Below are 17,302 nucleotides of genomic sequence, written 5' to 3' on the forward strand. Positions count from 1 at the left end.
TAGTGCCGCAATAAACATACGTGTGCATGTGTCTTTATAGCAGCATGATTTATAATCCTTTGGGTATATCCCCAGTAATGGGATGGCTGGGTCATATGGTACATCTAGTTCTAGATCCTTGAGGAATCGCCATACTGTTTTCCATAATGGTTGAACTAGTTTACAATTCCACCAACAGTGTAAAAGTGTTCCTATTTCTCCACATCCTCTCCAGCACCTGTTGTTTTCTGACTTTTTAATGATCGCCATTCTAACTGGTGTGAGATGGTACCTCATTGTGGTTTTGATTTGCATTTCTCTGATGGCCAGCGATGATGAGCATTTTTTCATGTGTCTGTTGGCTGTATGAATGTCTTCTTTTGAGAAATGTCTGTTCATATCCTTTGCCCACTTTTTGATGGGGTTGTTTGTTTTTTTCTTGTAAATTTGTTTGAGTTATTTGTAGGTTCTGGATATTAGCCCTTTGTCAGATGAGTAGATTGCAAAAATTTTCTCCCGTTCTGTAGGTTGCCTGTTCACTCTGATGGTAGTTTCTTTTGCTGTGCAGAAGCTCTTTAGTTTAATGAGATCCCATTTGTCAATTTTGGCTTTTGCTGCCGTTGCTTTTGGTGTTTTAGACATGAAGTCTTTGCCCATGCCTATGTCCTGAATGGTACTATGTAGGTTTTCTTCTAGGGTTTTTATGGTATTAGGTCTAACATTTAAGTCTCTAATCCATCTTGAATTAATTTTCGTATAAGGAGTAAGGAAAGGATCCAGTTTCAGCTTTCTACTTATGGCTAGCCAATTTTCCCAGCACCATTTATTAAATAGGGAATCCTTTCCCCATTTCTTGTTTTTGTCAGGTTTGTCAAAGATCAGATGGCTGTAGATGTGTGGTCTTATTTCTGAGGACTCTGTTCTGTTCCATTGGTCTATATCTCTGTTTTGGTACCAGTACCATGCTGTTTTGGTTACTGTAGCCTTGTAGTATAGTTTGAAGTCAGGTAGCGTGATGCCTCCAGCTTTGTTCTTTTGACTTAGGACTGTCTTGGAGATGCGGGCTCTTTTTTGGTTCCATATGAACTTTAAAGCAGTTTTTTCCAATTCTGTGAAGAAAGTAATTGGTAGCTTGATGGGGATGGCATTGAATCTACAAATTACCTTGGGCAGTATGGCCATTTTCACGATATTGATTCTTCCTATCCATGAGCATGGTATGTTCTTCCATTTGTTTGTGTCCTCTTTTATTTCACTGAGCAGTGGTTTGTAGTTCTCCTTGAAGAGGTCCTTTACATCCCTTGTAAGTTGGATTCCTAGGTATTTTATTCTCTTTGAAGCAATTGTGAATGGAAGTTGATTCATGATTTGGCTCTCTGTCTGTCTGTTACTGGTGTATAAGAATGCTTGTGATTTTTGCACATTAATTTTGTATCCTGAGACTTTGCTGAAGTTGCTGATCAGCTTAAGGACATTTTGGGCTGAGACAATGGGGTTTTCTAAATATACAATCATATCATCTGCAAACAGGGACAATTTGACTTCTTCTTTTCCTAACTGAATACCCTTGATTTCTTTCTCTTGCCTGATTGCCCTAGCCAGAACTCCAACACTATGTTGAATAGGAGTGGTGAGAGAGGGCATCCCTGTCTTGTGCCAGTTTTCAAAGGGAATGCTTCCAGTTTTTGCCCATTCAGTATGATATTGGCTGTGGGTTTGTCATGAATAGCTCTTATTATTTTGAGATATGTTCCATCAATACCGAATTTATTGAGCATTTTTAGCATGAAGGGCTGTTGAATTTTGTCAAAAGCCTTTTCTGCATCTATTGAGATAATCATGTGGTTCTTGTCTTTGGTTCTGTTTATATGCTGGATTACGTTTATTGATTTGCGAATGTTGAACCAGCCTTGCATCCCAGGGATGAAGCCCACTTGATCATAGTGGATAAGCTTTTTGATGTGCTGCTGAATCCGGTTTGCCAGTATTTTATTGAGGATTTTTGTATCGATGTTTCAGGGATATTGGTCTAAAATTCTCTTTTTTTGTTGTTGTGTCTCTGCCAGGCTTTGGTATCAGGATGATGTTGGCCTCATAAAATGAGTTAGGGAGGATTCCCTCTTTTTCTATTGATTGGAATAGTTTCAGAAGGAATGGTACCAGCTCCTCCTTGTACCTCTGGTAGAATTCAGCTGTGAATCCATCTGGTCCTGGACTTTTTTTGGTTGGTAGGCTATTAATTATTGCTTCAATTTCAGAGCCTGCTATTGGTCTATTCAGGGATTCAACTTCTTCCTGGTTTAGTCTTGGAAGAGTGTTAAGTGTCCAGGAAATTATCCATTTCTTCTAGATTTTCTAGTTTATTTGCATAGGGGTGTTTATAGTATTCTCTGATGGTAGTTTGTATTTCTGTGGGGTCGGTGGTGATATCCCCTTTATCATTTTTTATTGCATCTATTTGATTCTTCTCTCTTTTCTTCTTTATTAGTCTTGCTAGCGGTCTGTCAATTTTGTTGATCTTTTCAAAAAACCAACTCCTGGATTCATTGATTTTTTGGAGGGTTTTTTGTGTCTCTATCTCCTTCAGTTCTGCTCTGATCTTAGTTATTTCTTGCCTTCTGCTAGCTTTGGAATGTGTTTGCTCTTGCTTCTCTAGTTCTTTTAATTGTGATGTTAGAGTGCCAATTTTAGATCTCTCCAGCTTTCTTTTGTGGGCATTTAGTGCTATAAATTTCCTTCTACACACTGCTTTAAATGTGTCCCAGAGATTCTGGTATGTTGTATCTTTGTTCTCATTGGTTTCAAAGAACATCTTTATTTCTGCCTTCAGTTCGTTATATACCCAGTAGTCATTCAGGAGCAGGTTGTTCAGTTTCCATGTAGTTGAGCGGTTTTGATTGAGTTTCTTAGTCCTGAGTTCTAGTTAGATTGCACTGTGGTCTGAGAGACAGTTTGTTATAATTTCTGTTCTTGTACATTTGCTGAGGAGTGCTTTACTTCCAATTATGTGGTCAATTTTGGAATAAGTGCGATGTGGTGCTGAGAAGAATGTATATTCTGTTGATTTGGGGTGGAGAGTTCTATAGATGTCTATTAGGTCTGCTTGCTGCAGAGATGAGTTCAAATCCTGGATATCCTTGTTAACTTTCTGTCTTGTTGATCTGTCTAATGTTGATAGTGGAGTGTTGAAGTCTCCCATTATTATTGTATGGGAGTCTAAGTCTGTTTGTAAGTCTCTAAGGACTTGCTTTATGAATCTGGGTGCTCCTGTATTGGGTGCATATATATTTAGGAGAGTTAGCTCTTCCTGTTGAATTGATCCCTTTACCATTATGTAATGGCCTTCTTTGTCTCTTTTGATCTTTGATGGTTTAAAGTCTGTTTTATCAGAGACTAGTATTGCAAACCCTGCTTTTTTTTGTTCTCCATTTGCTTGGTAGATCTTCCTCCATCCCTTTATTTTGAGCCTATGTATGTCTCTGCATGTGAAATGGGTCTCCTGAATACAGCAGACTGATGGGTCTTGACTCTTTATCCAGTTTGCCAGTCTGTGTCTTTTAATTGGAGCATTTAGTCCATTTACATTTAAGGTTAATATTGTTATGTGTGAACTTGATGCTGCCATTATGATATTAACTGGTTATTTTGCTCGTTAGTTGATGCAGTTTCTTCCTAGCCTCGATGGTCTTTACATTTTGGCATGTTTTTGCGATGGCTGGTACTGGTTGTTCCTTTCCATGTTGAGTGCTTCCTTCAGGGTCTCTTCTAAGGCAGGCCTGGTGGTGACAAAATCTCTAAGCATTTGCTTATCTGTAAAGGATTTTATTTCTCCTTCACTTATGAAACTTAGTTTGGCTGGATATGAAATTCTGGGTTGAAAATTCTTTTCTTTAAGAATGTTGAATATTGGCCCCCACTCTCTTCTGGCTTGTAGAGTTTCTGCCGAGAGATCTGCTGTTAGTCTGATGGGCTTCCCTTTGTGGGTAACCCGACCTTTCTCTCTGGCTGCCCTTAAGATTTTTTCCTTCTTTTGAACTTTGGTGAATCTGGCATTTATGTGTCTTGGAGTTGCTCTTCTCGAGGAGTATCTTTGTGGCGTTCTCTGTATTTCCTGGATTTGAATGTTGGCCTGCCCTACTAGGTTGGGGAAGTTCTCCTGGATGATATCCTGAAGAGTGTTTTCCAACTTAGTTCCATTTTCCCCCTCACATTCAGGCACCCCAATCAGACGTAGATTTGGTCTTTTTACATAATCCCATACTTCTTGCAGGCTTTGTTCATTTCTTTTTCTTCTTTTTTCTTTTGGTTTCTCTTCTCGCTTCATTTCATTCATTTCATCCTCAATCGCTGATACTCTTTCTTCCAGTTGATCGAGTCAGTTACTGAAGCTTGTGCATTTGTCATTTCGTTTTCATCTCTGTCATTTTGTTTATGACCTTCTCTGCATTAATTACTCTAGCTATCAATTCTTCCACTCTTTTTTCAAGATTTTTAGTTTCTTTGCGCTGGGTACGTAATTCCTCCTTTAGCTCTGAGAAGTTTGATGGACTGAAGCCTTCTTCTCTCATCTTGTCAAAGTCATTCTCCGTCCAGCTTTGATCTGTTGCTGGCGATGAGCTGCGCTCCTTTGCCGGGGGAGATGCGCTCTTATTTTTTGAATTTCCAGCTTTTCTGCCCTGCTTTTTCCCCATCTTTGTGGTTTTATCTGCCTCTGGTCTTTGATGATGGTGACGTACTGATGGGGTTTTGGTGTAGGTGTCCTTCCTGTTTGATAGTTTTCCTTCTAACAGTCAGGACCCTCAGCTGTAGGTCTGTTGGAGATTGCTTGAGGTCCACTCCAGACCCTGTTTGCCTGGGTATCAGCAGCAGAGGCTGCAGAAGATAGAATATTTCTGAACAGTGAGTGTACCTGTCTGATTCTTACTTTGGAAGCTTCTTCTCAGGAGTGTAGTCCACCGTGTGAGGTGTGGGGTGTCAGACTGCCCCTAGTGGGGGATGTCTCCCAGTTAGGCTACTCAGGGGTCAGGGATCCACTTGAGCAGGCAGTCTGTCCCTTCTCAGATCTCAACCTCCGTGTTGGGAGATCCACTGCTCTCTTCAAAGCTGTCAGACAGAGTCGTTTGCGTCTGCAGAGGTTTCTGCTGCTTTGTTGTTGTTGTTGTTGTTGTTTAGCTGTGCCCTGTCCCCAGAGGTGGAGTCTACCGAGACAGGCAGGTTTCCTTGAGTTGCTGTGAGCTCCACCCAGTTGGAGCTTCCCAGCGGCTTTGTTTACCTACTTAAGCCTCAGCAATGGTGGGCGCCCCTCCCCCCCCCCAGCCTTGCTGCTGCCTTGTGGTTAGATCGCAGACTGCTGTGCTAGCAGTGAGGGAGGCTCCGTGGGTGTGGGATCCTGCCGGCCAGGTGTGGGATATAATCTCCTGGTGTGCCTGTTTGCTTAAAGCGCAGTATTGGGGTGGGAGTTACCCGATTTTCCAGGTGTTGTGTGTCTCAGTTCTCCTGGCTAGGAAAAGGGATTCCCTTCCCCCTTGTGCTTCCCAGGTGAGGCGATGCCTCGCCCTGCTTCAGCTCTGGCTGGTCGGGCTGCAGCAGCTGACCAGCACCGATTGTCTGGCACTCCCTAGTGAGATGAACCCAGTACCTCAGTTGAAAATGTGTCTTTCGCGCTGGGAGTTGGAGACTGGAGCTGTTCCTATTCGGCCATCTTGCTCCGCCCCCCAACTATTGTGTTTTTAAAGCAATAATAATAGCAATTTATTGTGGGGTTTATAGCTTATATAGAAGTAAAATATAAGACAATAAAAACACAAAGGGAGGGAGGGATAAATGGAATTATACTATTAATAAAGTTTTTATGTTGCTCAAATAATATTTCAAGATCGACTGTGGTAACTTAGATCAAAGTATAATCTCTAGAGCAACTACTAAAAGCTAACATAAAGAAGTACAGCTAGAGCCAGGCACGGTGGCTTGTGCCTGTAATCTCAGCTACTAGGGAGGCTGTGGCAGAAGATTACTTGAGTCCAGGAGTTTGAGAAGCTGCGGTGAGCTATGATTTCATCATTGCTCTCCTGCCTGGGCAACAGAGCAAGACCCTGTGTCTTAAAAAGAAAAGAAAAAGTATAGCTAAAAAGACAATGTAAGAAATAAAAATGGAATACTAAAAAATATGCAGTTCAATGAAAAGAAGACAGGAAAAGAGAAACACATAAAGAACTAATTGAATAAATTAAAAATGCATACCAAGGTGGTAGACTTAAATCCAATCATATAGTAGTTAAATTCAGTGGGCTAAACACATCAATTAAAAGGAAGAGATTTTCAAACTAGATTTTTTTTAAAAGGAAAGATCCAACTATATGTTGTTTATAAGAAACAGCATTTTAAATATGAAGACACTGACAGATGGAAAATAAAGGTGAAAAAGTATGTATGCCATGCAAACGTGAAGCATTAAAAAGCTGGCATCGCTATATTAATCAGAAAAAGTAGACTTCCAAACAAAGGTCATTCTAAGACACAACAAAAGAAATTTTTTATTGGTAAAAGGAGCATACAAATAAGATAAAACAATTCTAAATGTATAGACCCCTAATAACAAAGCTTCAACCTACGCAAAGCAAAAAGTGACAAATTGAGAAAAAGATCTACAGCATAATTGGAGATTTTAACATCCTCTCATTTCTTTGTAAATGCCTCTCACATTTTTGCCAATTATGATCTTTTGCTAAACCCACACAGCTGAAAATGCAAAAACTCATGACCAGTTTTTCAGAGGTTCCTTAGTTAATTGATACAAATCTTGGATAGGTAAACGGAATATCTATTTTCTGTTTGCCTGATATATCTGTAACTTGGCTTTCCCTAAGGCCTACCCATTCCTTTCTGAGACTAGGGAAAGAAGTCTGACTTCTTTCAGACTTCTTTGCTCATTTCATATGGACCAAAGTAGCACAAATCATTTAAAATTCACCAGCTATTTAATCTGTTCATTTTAAACCTTATCTTTATCAACTAGCTATAATTTAATTTTGGTTTTATTTACTACTTACTGGATAACTATGCCAGTAAGTATAGTATTTTATTTTTTTACTGTGTTTTTCTTTTCATTTTGTTGGTGATTTTTTTCATTTGTTGTTAAACAAGACATTTATCGAATAGCTACAATATACAAGACCCACATTAGATTTTTATAAAATAAGATCCTTGACTTATTACAGAGCCAGAAGTGGGGACCCCTATATTCATCCCTGCATATTGGTTCCATCCACCGAACAAAATTGTTTCCTCTTCTTTTCTCCCTTAAACTTCTGTACTTGCTTCTGTTTTAGCACTTACCACATCGTATTGTTTTCCTATATCTGTCTTCCCAGTTAAACTGCAAGCTTTTTAAAGGCAGAAGTCAAATATTTAATTTTGTAGCTTGGGCGCATGTAGGTGCTTTGATTACTGAAAGACGGATATATGGACACAGTAATGAACAAATGATTAAAAAATTATTTAAACCGTTGTTTGACAGGGTAAGATTACTTTCTAATGTAATAGAACTTGGTAATATGCCCTTGAATTCTGATACCCTGACAAACCTCTTCTGAAAATCAGCTCACAAAACTACCAGGGAGAATAAAAAGGCATAGTGCAAAGCAAATGCTATGTGAAAGACAGGTGTCCAGTGTAGCATATGTGGGCCACTAATGGGTGTAGATAGAACTGTTCTCTTGCCAAGAGTCATCAGTGAGAACTCTTTAATGATGGCTTAGTTCATAGATGTATTTTGGCATGAATATCTCTGTTTAACTCAGTAAACAATAGGATCTAGTTTCATAATGGACTTTTCATACTTCTTAGGAACTTGTCATTGGGAAGATAATTATTTTAGACAAGCATACATTGTTATATGTTCGGTAACACTTATATGGCTTGGTCATAAAAGTGGTGCTTGTACTAAGCTTTTGGGCTCTTTCTTTAAACTTAATGGGAAGTGCCTTAAATGCCTTAATCTCCTTAAGACACTTCTCCCAGATCAGAATGGACCTAAAGAGTTCTAATATCTGTTAGTGTTTAATTATTTGAACTGAATATGTCAGAAATCTTAGCAATGGAAGTTTAACAATTTAAGTATAGAATGAGCCAGTATAGGAAGATTTCATATAATTTCATGATACAGTATTAAACTTTTTTTTTAATATTCCAGGGTGCTCTGGAACAGGGCTCAAATTCTCAGCTGATGGCTGTTCAATACACAGAAACCACTAGTATCAGGTAAGACAGTGCAGAAGCTCTTGGCCAGGGAATTTAAAATAGCTGGTATTTTAAGAAAGTTGAAATTCACACTTCCCTCTCACCTTAAATTTGTTCTCATCTATGAGTTTTAGTCATATACTCAGAGATATATATATATATATATAAAAAACATATACTACTGAGCAGTTGGAATAAAGCCAGATAATTTCAAAAGTTCAACTCTCCCAAATCCCTTACATACAAATTTAGTCAGAATGCTGTTCCATCATAATTTTGATGAAAATCTTGAATACCCATAGCTCTCTTGCCCTTGATTTGCATCTGTTTCATGAACTTAGGGGAAAGGAATATTATTTTTTGAGTCCTCTGTGCCAGGTGTCTTCCTGAGTGCTTTACATGCATTTTATCTTTAAATCTATATAAAAACTAAAAGTATATTTTATATATAGAAAAACTGCTCAACTCATTTTTTTTTTTTTTTGTAATTTTCAGAGTCATAAGACCTAGTGGCAGACTCAGCATTCGGATCCTAGCTGTTTTACTGACAATGCATTTTTCACTACATAATACTACTTAAGATTTTGAAAGATTTCAAAGAGAATGTTGTATCTAGAAGTTTAAATGTCTTCAAAGGGAAAGATAATATGGGAAGCAATATGGTATCATGGTTAAGGTGCTAGCTTTATTTGCCCTGTTGGGCAGAGTTCAAATTGTAACTCTGCCTCTTACTTTGTGGGCTCAAACAGATTACATGCAATTGAGGTTTCCTCATCTACAAAATGCTGGCTGCACAGAGATGATATAATGGTTAAATTAGATAATATATTTAGAGCACTTAGCATGGTACGTAAATGACAATGGTAAATGATAATGATGTGATGTTATTGACAACAGTATCACTGAAGTGAAAGTTGAGAATCTCAGCTTCCATCTGTAGCTTTACCACACACTTGTAGTTCACTTACATGAATTTAACATTTATTTAGAATATACTGTGTGCCAGTGTTGTAGGCACTGAGAAAAAAATACATATAGATAGATAGTAAAAATGTAAGTCGAAAGCTATTTTATTCATTATACTAATAACTGAGAATTCCTATTAAATGGCAGTGAGCAGCATATCAGCAATCATGAATGGTTAAAATCCTGAGATTGTATTATCCTGCTGAAATTGATAATTCAAATATATTTAAATAGAAACTAATAATTATCTGCTAAGCAGAATATATCCTTCAATTACAATACATTTATTTTAAAAATATATCAATTTTTAGATGCATGGTTATGATGGCGTGGTATTTCTTCATTAGTTAAAATGTTTTAGTGAATTACAGCCAATTTTCATTTTTTGTGGATTCCGTATTTGCTAATTCACCTACTAAAATCTGCTAAAAGGTATTTGTAACCCCTAATATTAGCAGTGCTTTTGTCATCATTCACAAATATGCGTAGATGCTCCCTGGTGAGGTTGAACAAGGCAGTGTTCTGCCTTCTAGTTTCAGCTGTATAAACAAGATCCTTTTCACAGTCCACATTTTTCATATTTTTGTGCTTTTTATTGGTAATTTTGTTGTTTGAAATGGCCTGAGGCATATTGCTGAATTGCTGTGTAGTGTTGCTAAGCCCAAATGGGCTGTGGTGTGCTGTGTGGAGAAACTACATGTGTTAGATAAGTTTCATTCAGGCATGATTTATAGTGCTGTTGGCTGTGAGTTCAAGTTAGTGAATGAATATGTTAAAGAAGGTGTCTTTAAACAGAAACACATAAATAAGGTTATATATTGATCACTTGACAGAAATATTGTAACCAGAGGCTTGCAGGAACCGAACCCTGTATTTCCCCTAGGAGAATGGTTTAGGATTCACTAATTCATTGATGGCAGTGACTTTTTAGAACATAACTATCACAAAATGCAAGAAGCGACTATATATTCAAAATATTGTAATCAGAAATGGCCTAGTGAACAAATGGAGTTATTTCAAAGGAAGTTCTTATAACTCATTTATTACTTCCATTTAGGTCAGTCTTTTTCTACTCTTAAGTTAATAATATTTGATTGATACATACAAGTTTTCTCTTTGAGGAAAAACGAAGCATTACAGGATCCCTTTAACTCTTCCAGATATTGGTCCTAAACACTAGAAGATCTTGAACACATTAAGAACTCTATTAGAATCATTTGACTGTATCTTTTGGGGCATGATGTGGTTTGAGGTATTATCATTTTAGTTTTTAATTTTAGTAAGGCACACACATGGTACTTTTAATATCAATGACTAGGAGTTGTTGAGTGAATCCTATGGGACAGGATCCATGCTTGGCACTTTACATATATAATATCTCCAATAACAGTCCTGCAAGGTTTGTGTAGTTATCCTCTTTTTATTTTTTTTTTTTTGAGACGGAGTCTCGCTCTGTCGCCCAGGCTGGAGTGCAGTGGCCGGATCTCAGCTCACTGCAAGCTCCGCCTCCCGGGTTCACGCCATTCTCCTGCCTCAGCCTCCCGAGGAGCTGGGACTACAGGCGCCCGCCATCACGCCCGGCTAGTTTTTTGTATTTTTTCAGTAGAGACGGGATTTTGCCATGTTAGCCAGGATGGTCTCGATCTCCTGACCTCGTGATCCGCCCGTCTCGGCCTCCCAAAGTGCTGGGATTACAGGCTTGAGCCACCGCGCCCGGCATCCTCTTTTTATTGATGAGGAAACAGTTTGCTCATGGAGGGTGATTTCCCCAAGAGTGCCCACTTGAGAAGTGAAGCAGGAATTCTAAACCAAGTCTGTTTTCAAATTCTCAGCTTTTTCCACCTTTCACACAGCCTCGTAGGCAAGCACATCTTCATATATTCGACAGAGTGACAAAAAATGACTTTTCCTCAGATTTAATTTGTATTACTAAAAAAATTAAAAATCCTTCAAACCTATGTAGAAATCTCTCTATTTTCTGATACTTTCATTATTTTTACATGCTTTGCAATGTGTTTGACCATCTAGTACATTTTAGAGCCTTGATTCAGAAATCAGAATTTTAGCATTAGTGAATGGGTTCTTATAAAATATCCTGGTCCTTGGGCTTTACAAAATGTTGTTATAAAAATTACTGCCAAAGTGCAACTAATATTTTGGTTGAGAGAGATTCTTAGAATTCAGACACAGCCTTAGAATGGGAAGTATTTTGGGAAGACATGAAACTTTTTATTTTAGTAATACCTTATATTTTTCTTACTTTAGCAGGAACTCAGGGAGTGAGCTACAAGTGTATTATGCTTCACCCAGAAGTTATCAAGACTTTTTTGAAGCCATCCGCAGAAGGGGAGACACATTTTATGTTGTGTCATTTCGAAGGGTAAGTTCATCTTGAAAGAATTGAGTGCTTGCCGTACATAAGACATTGGGCTGAATATTGTGGAAAATACAAAGATATGAGAAATAGGAAGCAATATAAAATAAATTATGTGAGTGGAACAGTCTAGGTACTGTAATACATGCTTTACTTTGAGCTGTTGAGTATTATAAAGATGAACGTGGAATTGGTGTCAGACTATGAGTTTATATTTAGGAAATATAAACTACTTGTTGATTTTTACTGTTTGTAATCCTGATAGCCATACTGTTTATAATGAAAGAAAAAGTAAAAACATAAAAATATTCTATTTAGGCTTTTCCTATTTAGGCTTTTAAACCAATTCCCATTTGATTATTGAGAAATAGACTTCTGAAATGTAGATTTGAGATGGATTATAGGCTAATTATTAATTGTGGAATGTTTGGATCTGTGTTCCTAAGACTCTCTATTCCTCTTTTATCTCTACTTAATTAAACATTTGGTTGGTGAAGAGTGCATTAGATAATCAGTTAGCTTATGTAAAAGTAAATGTTTATACTAGCACTTTTGAATGTTATGAATATTAGGCTAAATGGAAAAAATGCATAGCTATTTATATTTCATCTACTTTTTCTATAAAATGAAAATAGTTTCTTCATAGAGTTGCCATGTGAATATCTCTGTTAGAGTGCTGTATGTTAACCCAGGAGCACATGAATGAATTAGAATTCCTCAGTGGTGGTTTCTATCCCAAGCTGTTTTTTCTTTCTCTCTTTTTTTAAACAAAAGAAGGGATCTCACTATGTTGCCCAGGCTGGACTCAAACCCCTGGGCTCAAGTGATACTGAGTAGCTGACTTTTTTTTTTTTTTTTTTTTTTTTTAAGAATACACTGGGTGTGGACAGTTGACCCTTGAACAACACAAGTTTGAATGAAGCAGGTCTATTTATATGTGGATTTTCCTCAACCTTAGCAGGATGCCAAACTCACTTATATGCAGGGCCAACTTTTCACACATGTAGATTCCACAGGGCTAACTGTGGGACTTGAGTGTGTGCAGATTTGGGGATACACAGGCGGCTCTGTAACCAGTCCTACATAAACAGAGGGACGAGTGTCTATACTAACAGTAGAATGAGCAAATTCATTCTCTGATTATTACCACTTACTATCATTGAAATTCTCAGTTAACTAGTTAATTCTTTTCCTAAGGTATAAATATCTGACAGCTCAGGTTTTTAGGACCAGAGAACTTTGATACTTGAAAACTAGGGAGATCAAACATCTTTTTTGTTGTTGTTGTTGTTGTTGTTGTTGTTGTTGTTGTTGTTGAGACGGAGTCTCGCTCTGTCGCCCGGGCTGGAGTGCAGTGGCCGGATCTCAGCTCACTGCAAGCTCCGCCTCCCGGGTTTACGCCATTCTCCTGCCTCAGCCTCCCGTGTAGCTGGGACTACAGGCGCCCGCCACCTCACCCGGCTAATTTTTTGTATTTTTAGTAGAGACGGGGTTTCACCGTGTTAGCCAGGATGGTCTCGATCTCCTGACCTCGTGATCCGCCCGTCTCGGCCTCCCAAAGTGCTAGGATTACAGGCTTGAGCCACCGCGCCCGGCCGGAGATCAAACATCTTATATATTTTCAGTTATTAATCAAAAATGCTAAGAGATTTGGAACACTTTAGCCATAGCGTCTCATGATCACTGCCTTTTCACAAAATTCCCTGTGTTCACCTTACTCTCTCAGATGTAACTGGTATATTTCTATACAGCACAAGCCTCAAAGTTTCTTTTCAGCAGCAAGGGGGCAGCTAAGAACAGTGTTTCCCTCAAGGCTCCAACTATACTGGTCTATGAAAACAAAGTATTTCCTTTACTATTGACATAATTATGTTCAAAGTAGGAGAAAAAAAGTAAACTTTTAAGAATAAGATTCAGCACTGTGAAGAAGAAACCTGCTGGGTGTTAAAATGATTGTGGTTTTTTTTTTTTTTTTTTTTTTTTTTTGAGACGGAGTCTCGCTCTGTCGCCCGGGCTGGAGTGCAGTGGCCGGATCTCAGCTCACTGCAAGCTCTGCCTCCCGGGTTTACGCCATTCTCCTGCCTCAGCCTCCCAAGTAACTGGGACTACAGGCGCCCGCCATCTCGCCCGGCTAGTTTTTTGTATTTTTTAGTAGAGACGGGGTTTCACCGTGTTAGCCAGGATGGTCTCGATCTTCTGACCTCGTGATCCACCCGTCTCGGCCTCCCAAAGTGCTGGGATTACAGGCTTGAGCCACCGCGCCCGGCCAAAATGATTGTGTTGAAGTGTATTTTATGGAAGTTACTGTAGAAGAATGTTTTTCATGCTCAATAGACAGTTTTTCTGAGGTTCAGGGTAACTACTGTATTATTTGATCAAAACAGTATAACAGATATTAGAAATAACACTTGTCAAGCCATGGATTGATGTCATGGTTAGTGCAGTTTTTCTAAGGGAAGAAAACAAGTATTTTTTATAGAGAAAACAATCCTAGCTTTTTTTTTTTTTCTTTTGAGATGGAGTCTCTCTCTGTTGCCCAGGCTGGAGTGCAGTGGCGCCATCTTGGCTCACTACAACCTCCACTTCCCAGGTTCAAGCAATTCTCTTGCCTCAGCCTCCTGAGTAGCTGAGACTATAGCCGCATGCCACCACACCTGGCTAATTTTTGTATTTTTACTAGAGACGGGATTTCACCATGTTGGCCAGGATGGTCTTGATCTTCTGACCTCATGATCCACCCGCCTCGGCCTCCCAGAGTGTTGGGATTACAGGTGTGAGCCACCGTGCCCAACCAATCCTAGCTTTAAAGGGACTGTATTTTTATAAAAGACAATGAATGGTGGTTTAAAAAATATATATGCATTGCATTTTTTTGCATTTGTAAAAAGTGATTTCTCATTAGTTTGCTATAAAAGTGCTGTTAGAAAATTATTGAATTCCACTCCCCCGGCAACCCCTTGATGTTCAGGAAGACTGTTAGGACTGTTTCTCACACAAATACTATTAGGAGTATGTCTAACATTCTGTTTGGATTTTTCATTTTCAAATTACTGATTTATCACATTTTGGTGTTTTCTATCAAGGGAGAGTAAAGATAAACCTGAACTGAATTAGATAATAGTAGTTAGACAACATCCTTTTCTATTTTTTCTTGTTTTGGTTCAGTAGTAGGGAAAAGGAAGTTAATTTTATGTTGATGACTGTAAACTATGTTATGGGACAGGAATTTAGTTCTTAAATGCCTGGATTGTTCTTTTTACTCTTGCTGAAATGAAAATGAAATAACAAATTACCTCATACTTGGTCTTCTCTTTCATCTTTCAATATAAAATATTCTCACAGTTTCATTAAAAAGGTGAGTGGCATCATTTCTTGTGCAGAAGGATGTAGACTTTTTGTCCCACTTAGGTTCTTAATTTTATTGGCAGAAATTACTGTAGTTGATACTACATTGGAAATTCAGAAGAAGATTCCAGAGCCCCAGGTTTCGGCTTAGCATGAACCACACATTTATAATGAAGCCAATAAGCAAGCCATGTTATTTTATTTTATGAATGGACATGTATTTAACAAAATACTTTAATATCTATAAATGTAGAAGTAGCCATTGACTGTTTAGTACTGTTATTTAAGCCACTCTCTCCCAAATTGACACTCCCTCACACCCTGCATTCCTGTACCTTTTAATCTCTTTACAGTTGAGCTGTTGAAATTATTTTCTCTAAAGCAGACACACTCTTGGGTAACTACTGAGTTCCTGTTATAGCTCAGCAAGAAAAAATGCTTATGATCCCAGTAGTTCAGACAAAGGCCCAAACTGCTTCTGTTCTTTTGACTTTCCTTAAAGAGTTTTTTACCACCAACATAGTAACCTATTCTGCTTTCTTTGCTTAGTTCTAGTTATTTGTAGCTTATTTTCCTGTAAATACTTTGCCTTTTCCTCCTCTCTTTGATTTGTTTGTTTTAGTGTGATTTGGAGAGGGAGGTTGAGGAATAACTTTTTCTCAAACTTCCAAGTCACTTTGAGTGTAGAATAACTGATACATTAATAAGAAAAAATCCAATTAAGTTTAATGCTCTTTTTGTTTGTTTGTTTGTTTTTTTTGTTTGTTTGTTTTTTTGGTTTTTTTAAAGAGACAAGGTCTCACTTGCCCAGGATGGAGTACAGTGGTACAATCATAGTTCACTTCAGTCTCCAATTCCTGAGCTCAAACAGTTCTCCTGCGTCAGCCTCCAGAGTATCTGGGACTACAGGAGAGCGCCACCACACCCAGCTAATTTTTATTTATTTTTTGTAGAGATGGGGTCTCACTTTGTTGCCCAGGCTGGTCTTGAACTCCTGGGCTCAATAATGCTTCTTTTAAAAATGCTTTTGTATGATAGACTATTTAGGGAGGGAGGGAGGAGGTTGATTAAATAATATAACAAAATGAATTCAAGAGCTAAGACAGAAACAAATACTCAGGAAAGCTCAAGTAAAGTTAATAAGAAGATGATTTTAAAAGGGCAGAAAAGAAACATTGAGAAGAAAGGTGGGGAAATGATATTAATTTATTATTTCAATACACATTTAAATACCATCCTTACATGTTGCTGTCTCATCCACTAATATATAGGAAAAGCATTTCTTCCTGGGGCAGTTTTTCCTTAAAAACAGGTTCTCTTTGAATCAGATGACTATGAATGTCAGTTTGCCGTATTATCTCTACTTGTTTAATATTTTTTCTTTTACAAATGAGATGGATGCCTACTTTGGGAACATTTTTTATTTCTATTACATTTTCTGTTTTCAGTACCTGTCTCAAATTGTAAGTAAACACGTAAAGTGTCTTTTCATCAGTTTCAAATACATACATAATATTACAGAAGAACCTGAGCTATAGCCATATGACTGCCTGAGAGGTGTCTCTTTCTCTTCTCTTTCCAGGTATTTTATATATTCTAGCAATAGTACCATATTTGGGTATTTACCCCTTACTGATCCCTTATAAAAATTATTAACACTATCATATATATGGCATGGATTATAAGGGTAACCTTAAGTAATAGGGACTTGTTGTAAGATATGTGAGATTAAAGAAGCACAAGAAACTGGCTCAGAATCCAAATAATCCCTCTGTGCTTGTGCTTCCTAGGGTGGAATATATACTAGTCTTCATGGAGAATTGGAATAGGTTTATTGTCATTTCTGATTTGACAGCAGCTCCAGTGATTCCACGTTAGTCTTTTTTACACATTACTGATTCATACTCCTCAAACACAAAGATCTGATTGGGTAGTTCTGTTCTCTTATGCAGAGAATTACTATGGCAGCTTTGGCTTATGATCCATAGTTATTCATTTGTGACAAGTGAAATAGGGTTGGCTTCATTAAATGTATTCTCTTGCTTTGTAAGCCAACAGCTTTATGCAGAAGGAAGAACGTGGGGCTGCTCTTCTGAGGAAATGATTGTGGCAGGTGCTGGGAGCTTCATACACTATTATACCACAAACCTGTTTTTTTTATTATTATTATTTTCCCCCCATTTTTAGTAAGTGTGCATTAAATTCTTTCTTGTATTGCTTCCTAATTGTTTGATCTAAAAGGCCCATCTTCTCATCTATATGATAAGCCTTTTGAAGGCAGGAAATATCGTATGCTTCTGTGACCACCCCCGACACTCAGCGATGCCTACCACTGAGTGCTTACTGAGCAGAATGCTTTTAGACGTGATCCATTGAGAGAAGTCACAGTGATGGAAGTTT

General features: G+C 38.0%; 1 protein-coding gene across 4 annotated transcripts in view; it reads left to right on the plus strand.

The window, feature by feature from the left end:
- Positions 1–17,302, plus strand: part of ATF6 (activating transcription factor 6) — a 200,166-nt gene that overhangs the window by 85,275 nt on the left and 97,589 nt on the right. For all 4 annotated transcript variants that reach the window (XM_003892980.4, XM_009185668.4, XM_021926202.2 and 1 more), the window contains 2 exons: positions 8,171–8,238; positions 11,449–11,563. In XM_003892980.4, coding sequence (XP_003893029.1) covers positions 8,171–8,238; positions 11,449–11,563 — 183 coding nt within the window. The remainder of the gene's footprint in view (positions 1–8,170; positions 8,239–11,448; positions 11,564–17,302) is intronic.

This window comes from Papio anubis, chromosome 1, assembly GCF_008728515.1.
Source record: "Papio anubis isolate 15944 chromosome 1, Panubis1.0, whole genome shotgun sequence".
In the NCBI taxonomy this organism is placed as follows: Eukaryota; Metazoa; Chordata; class Mammalia; order Primates; family Cercopithecidae; genus Papio; species Papio anubis.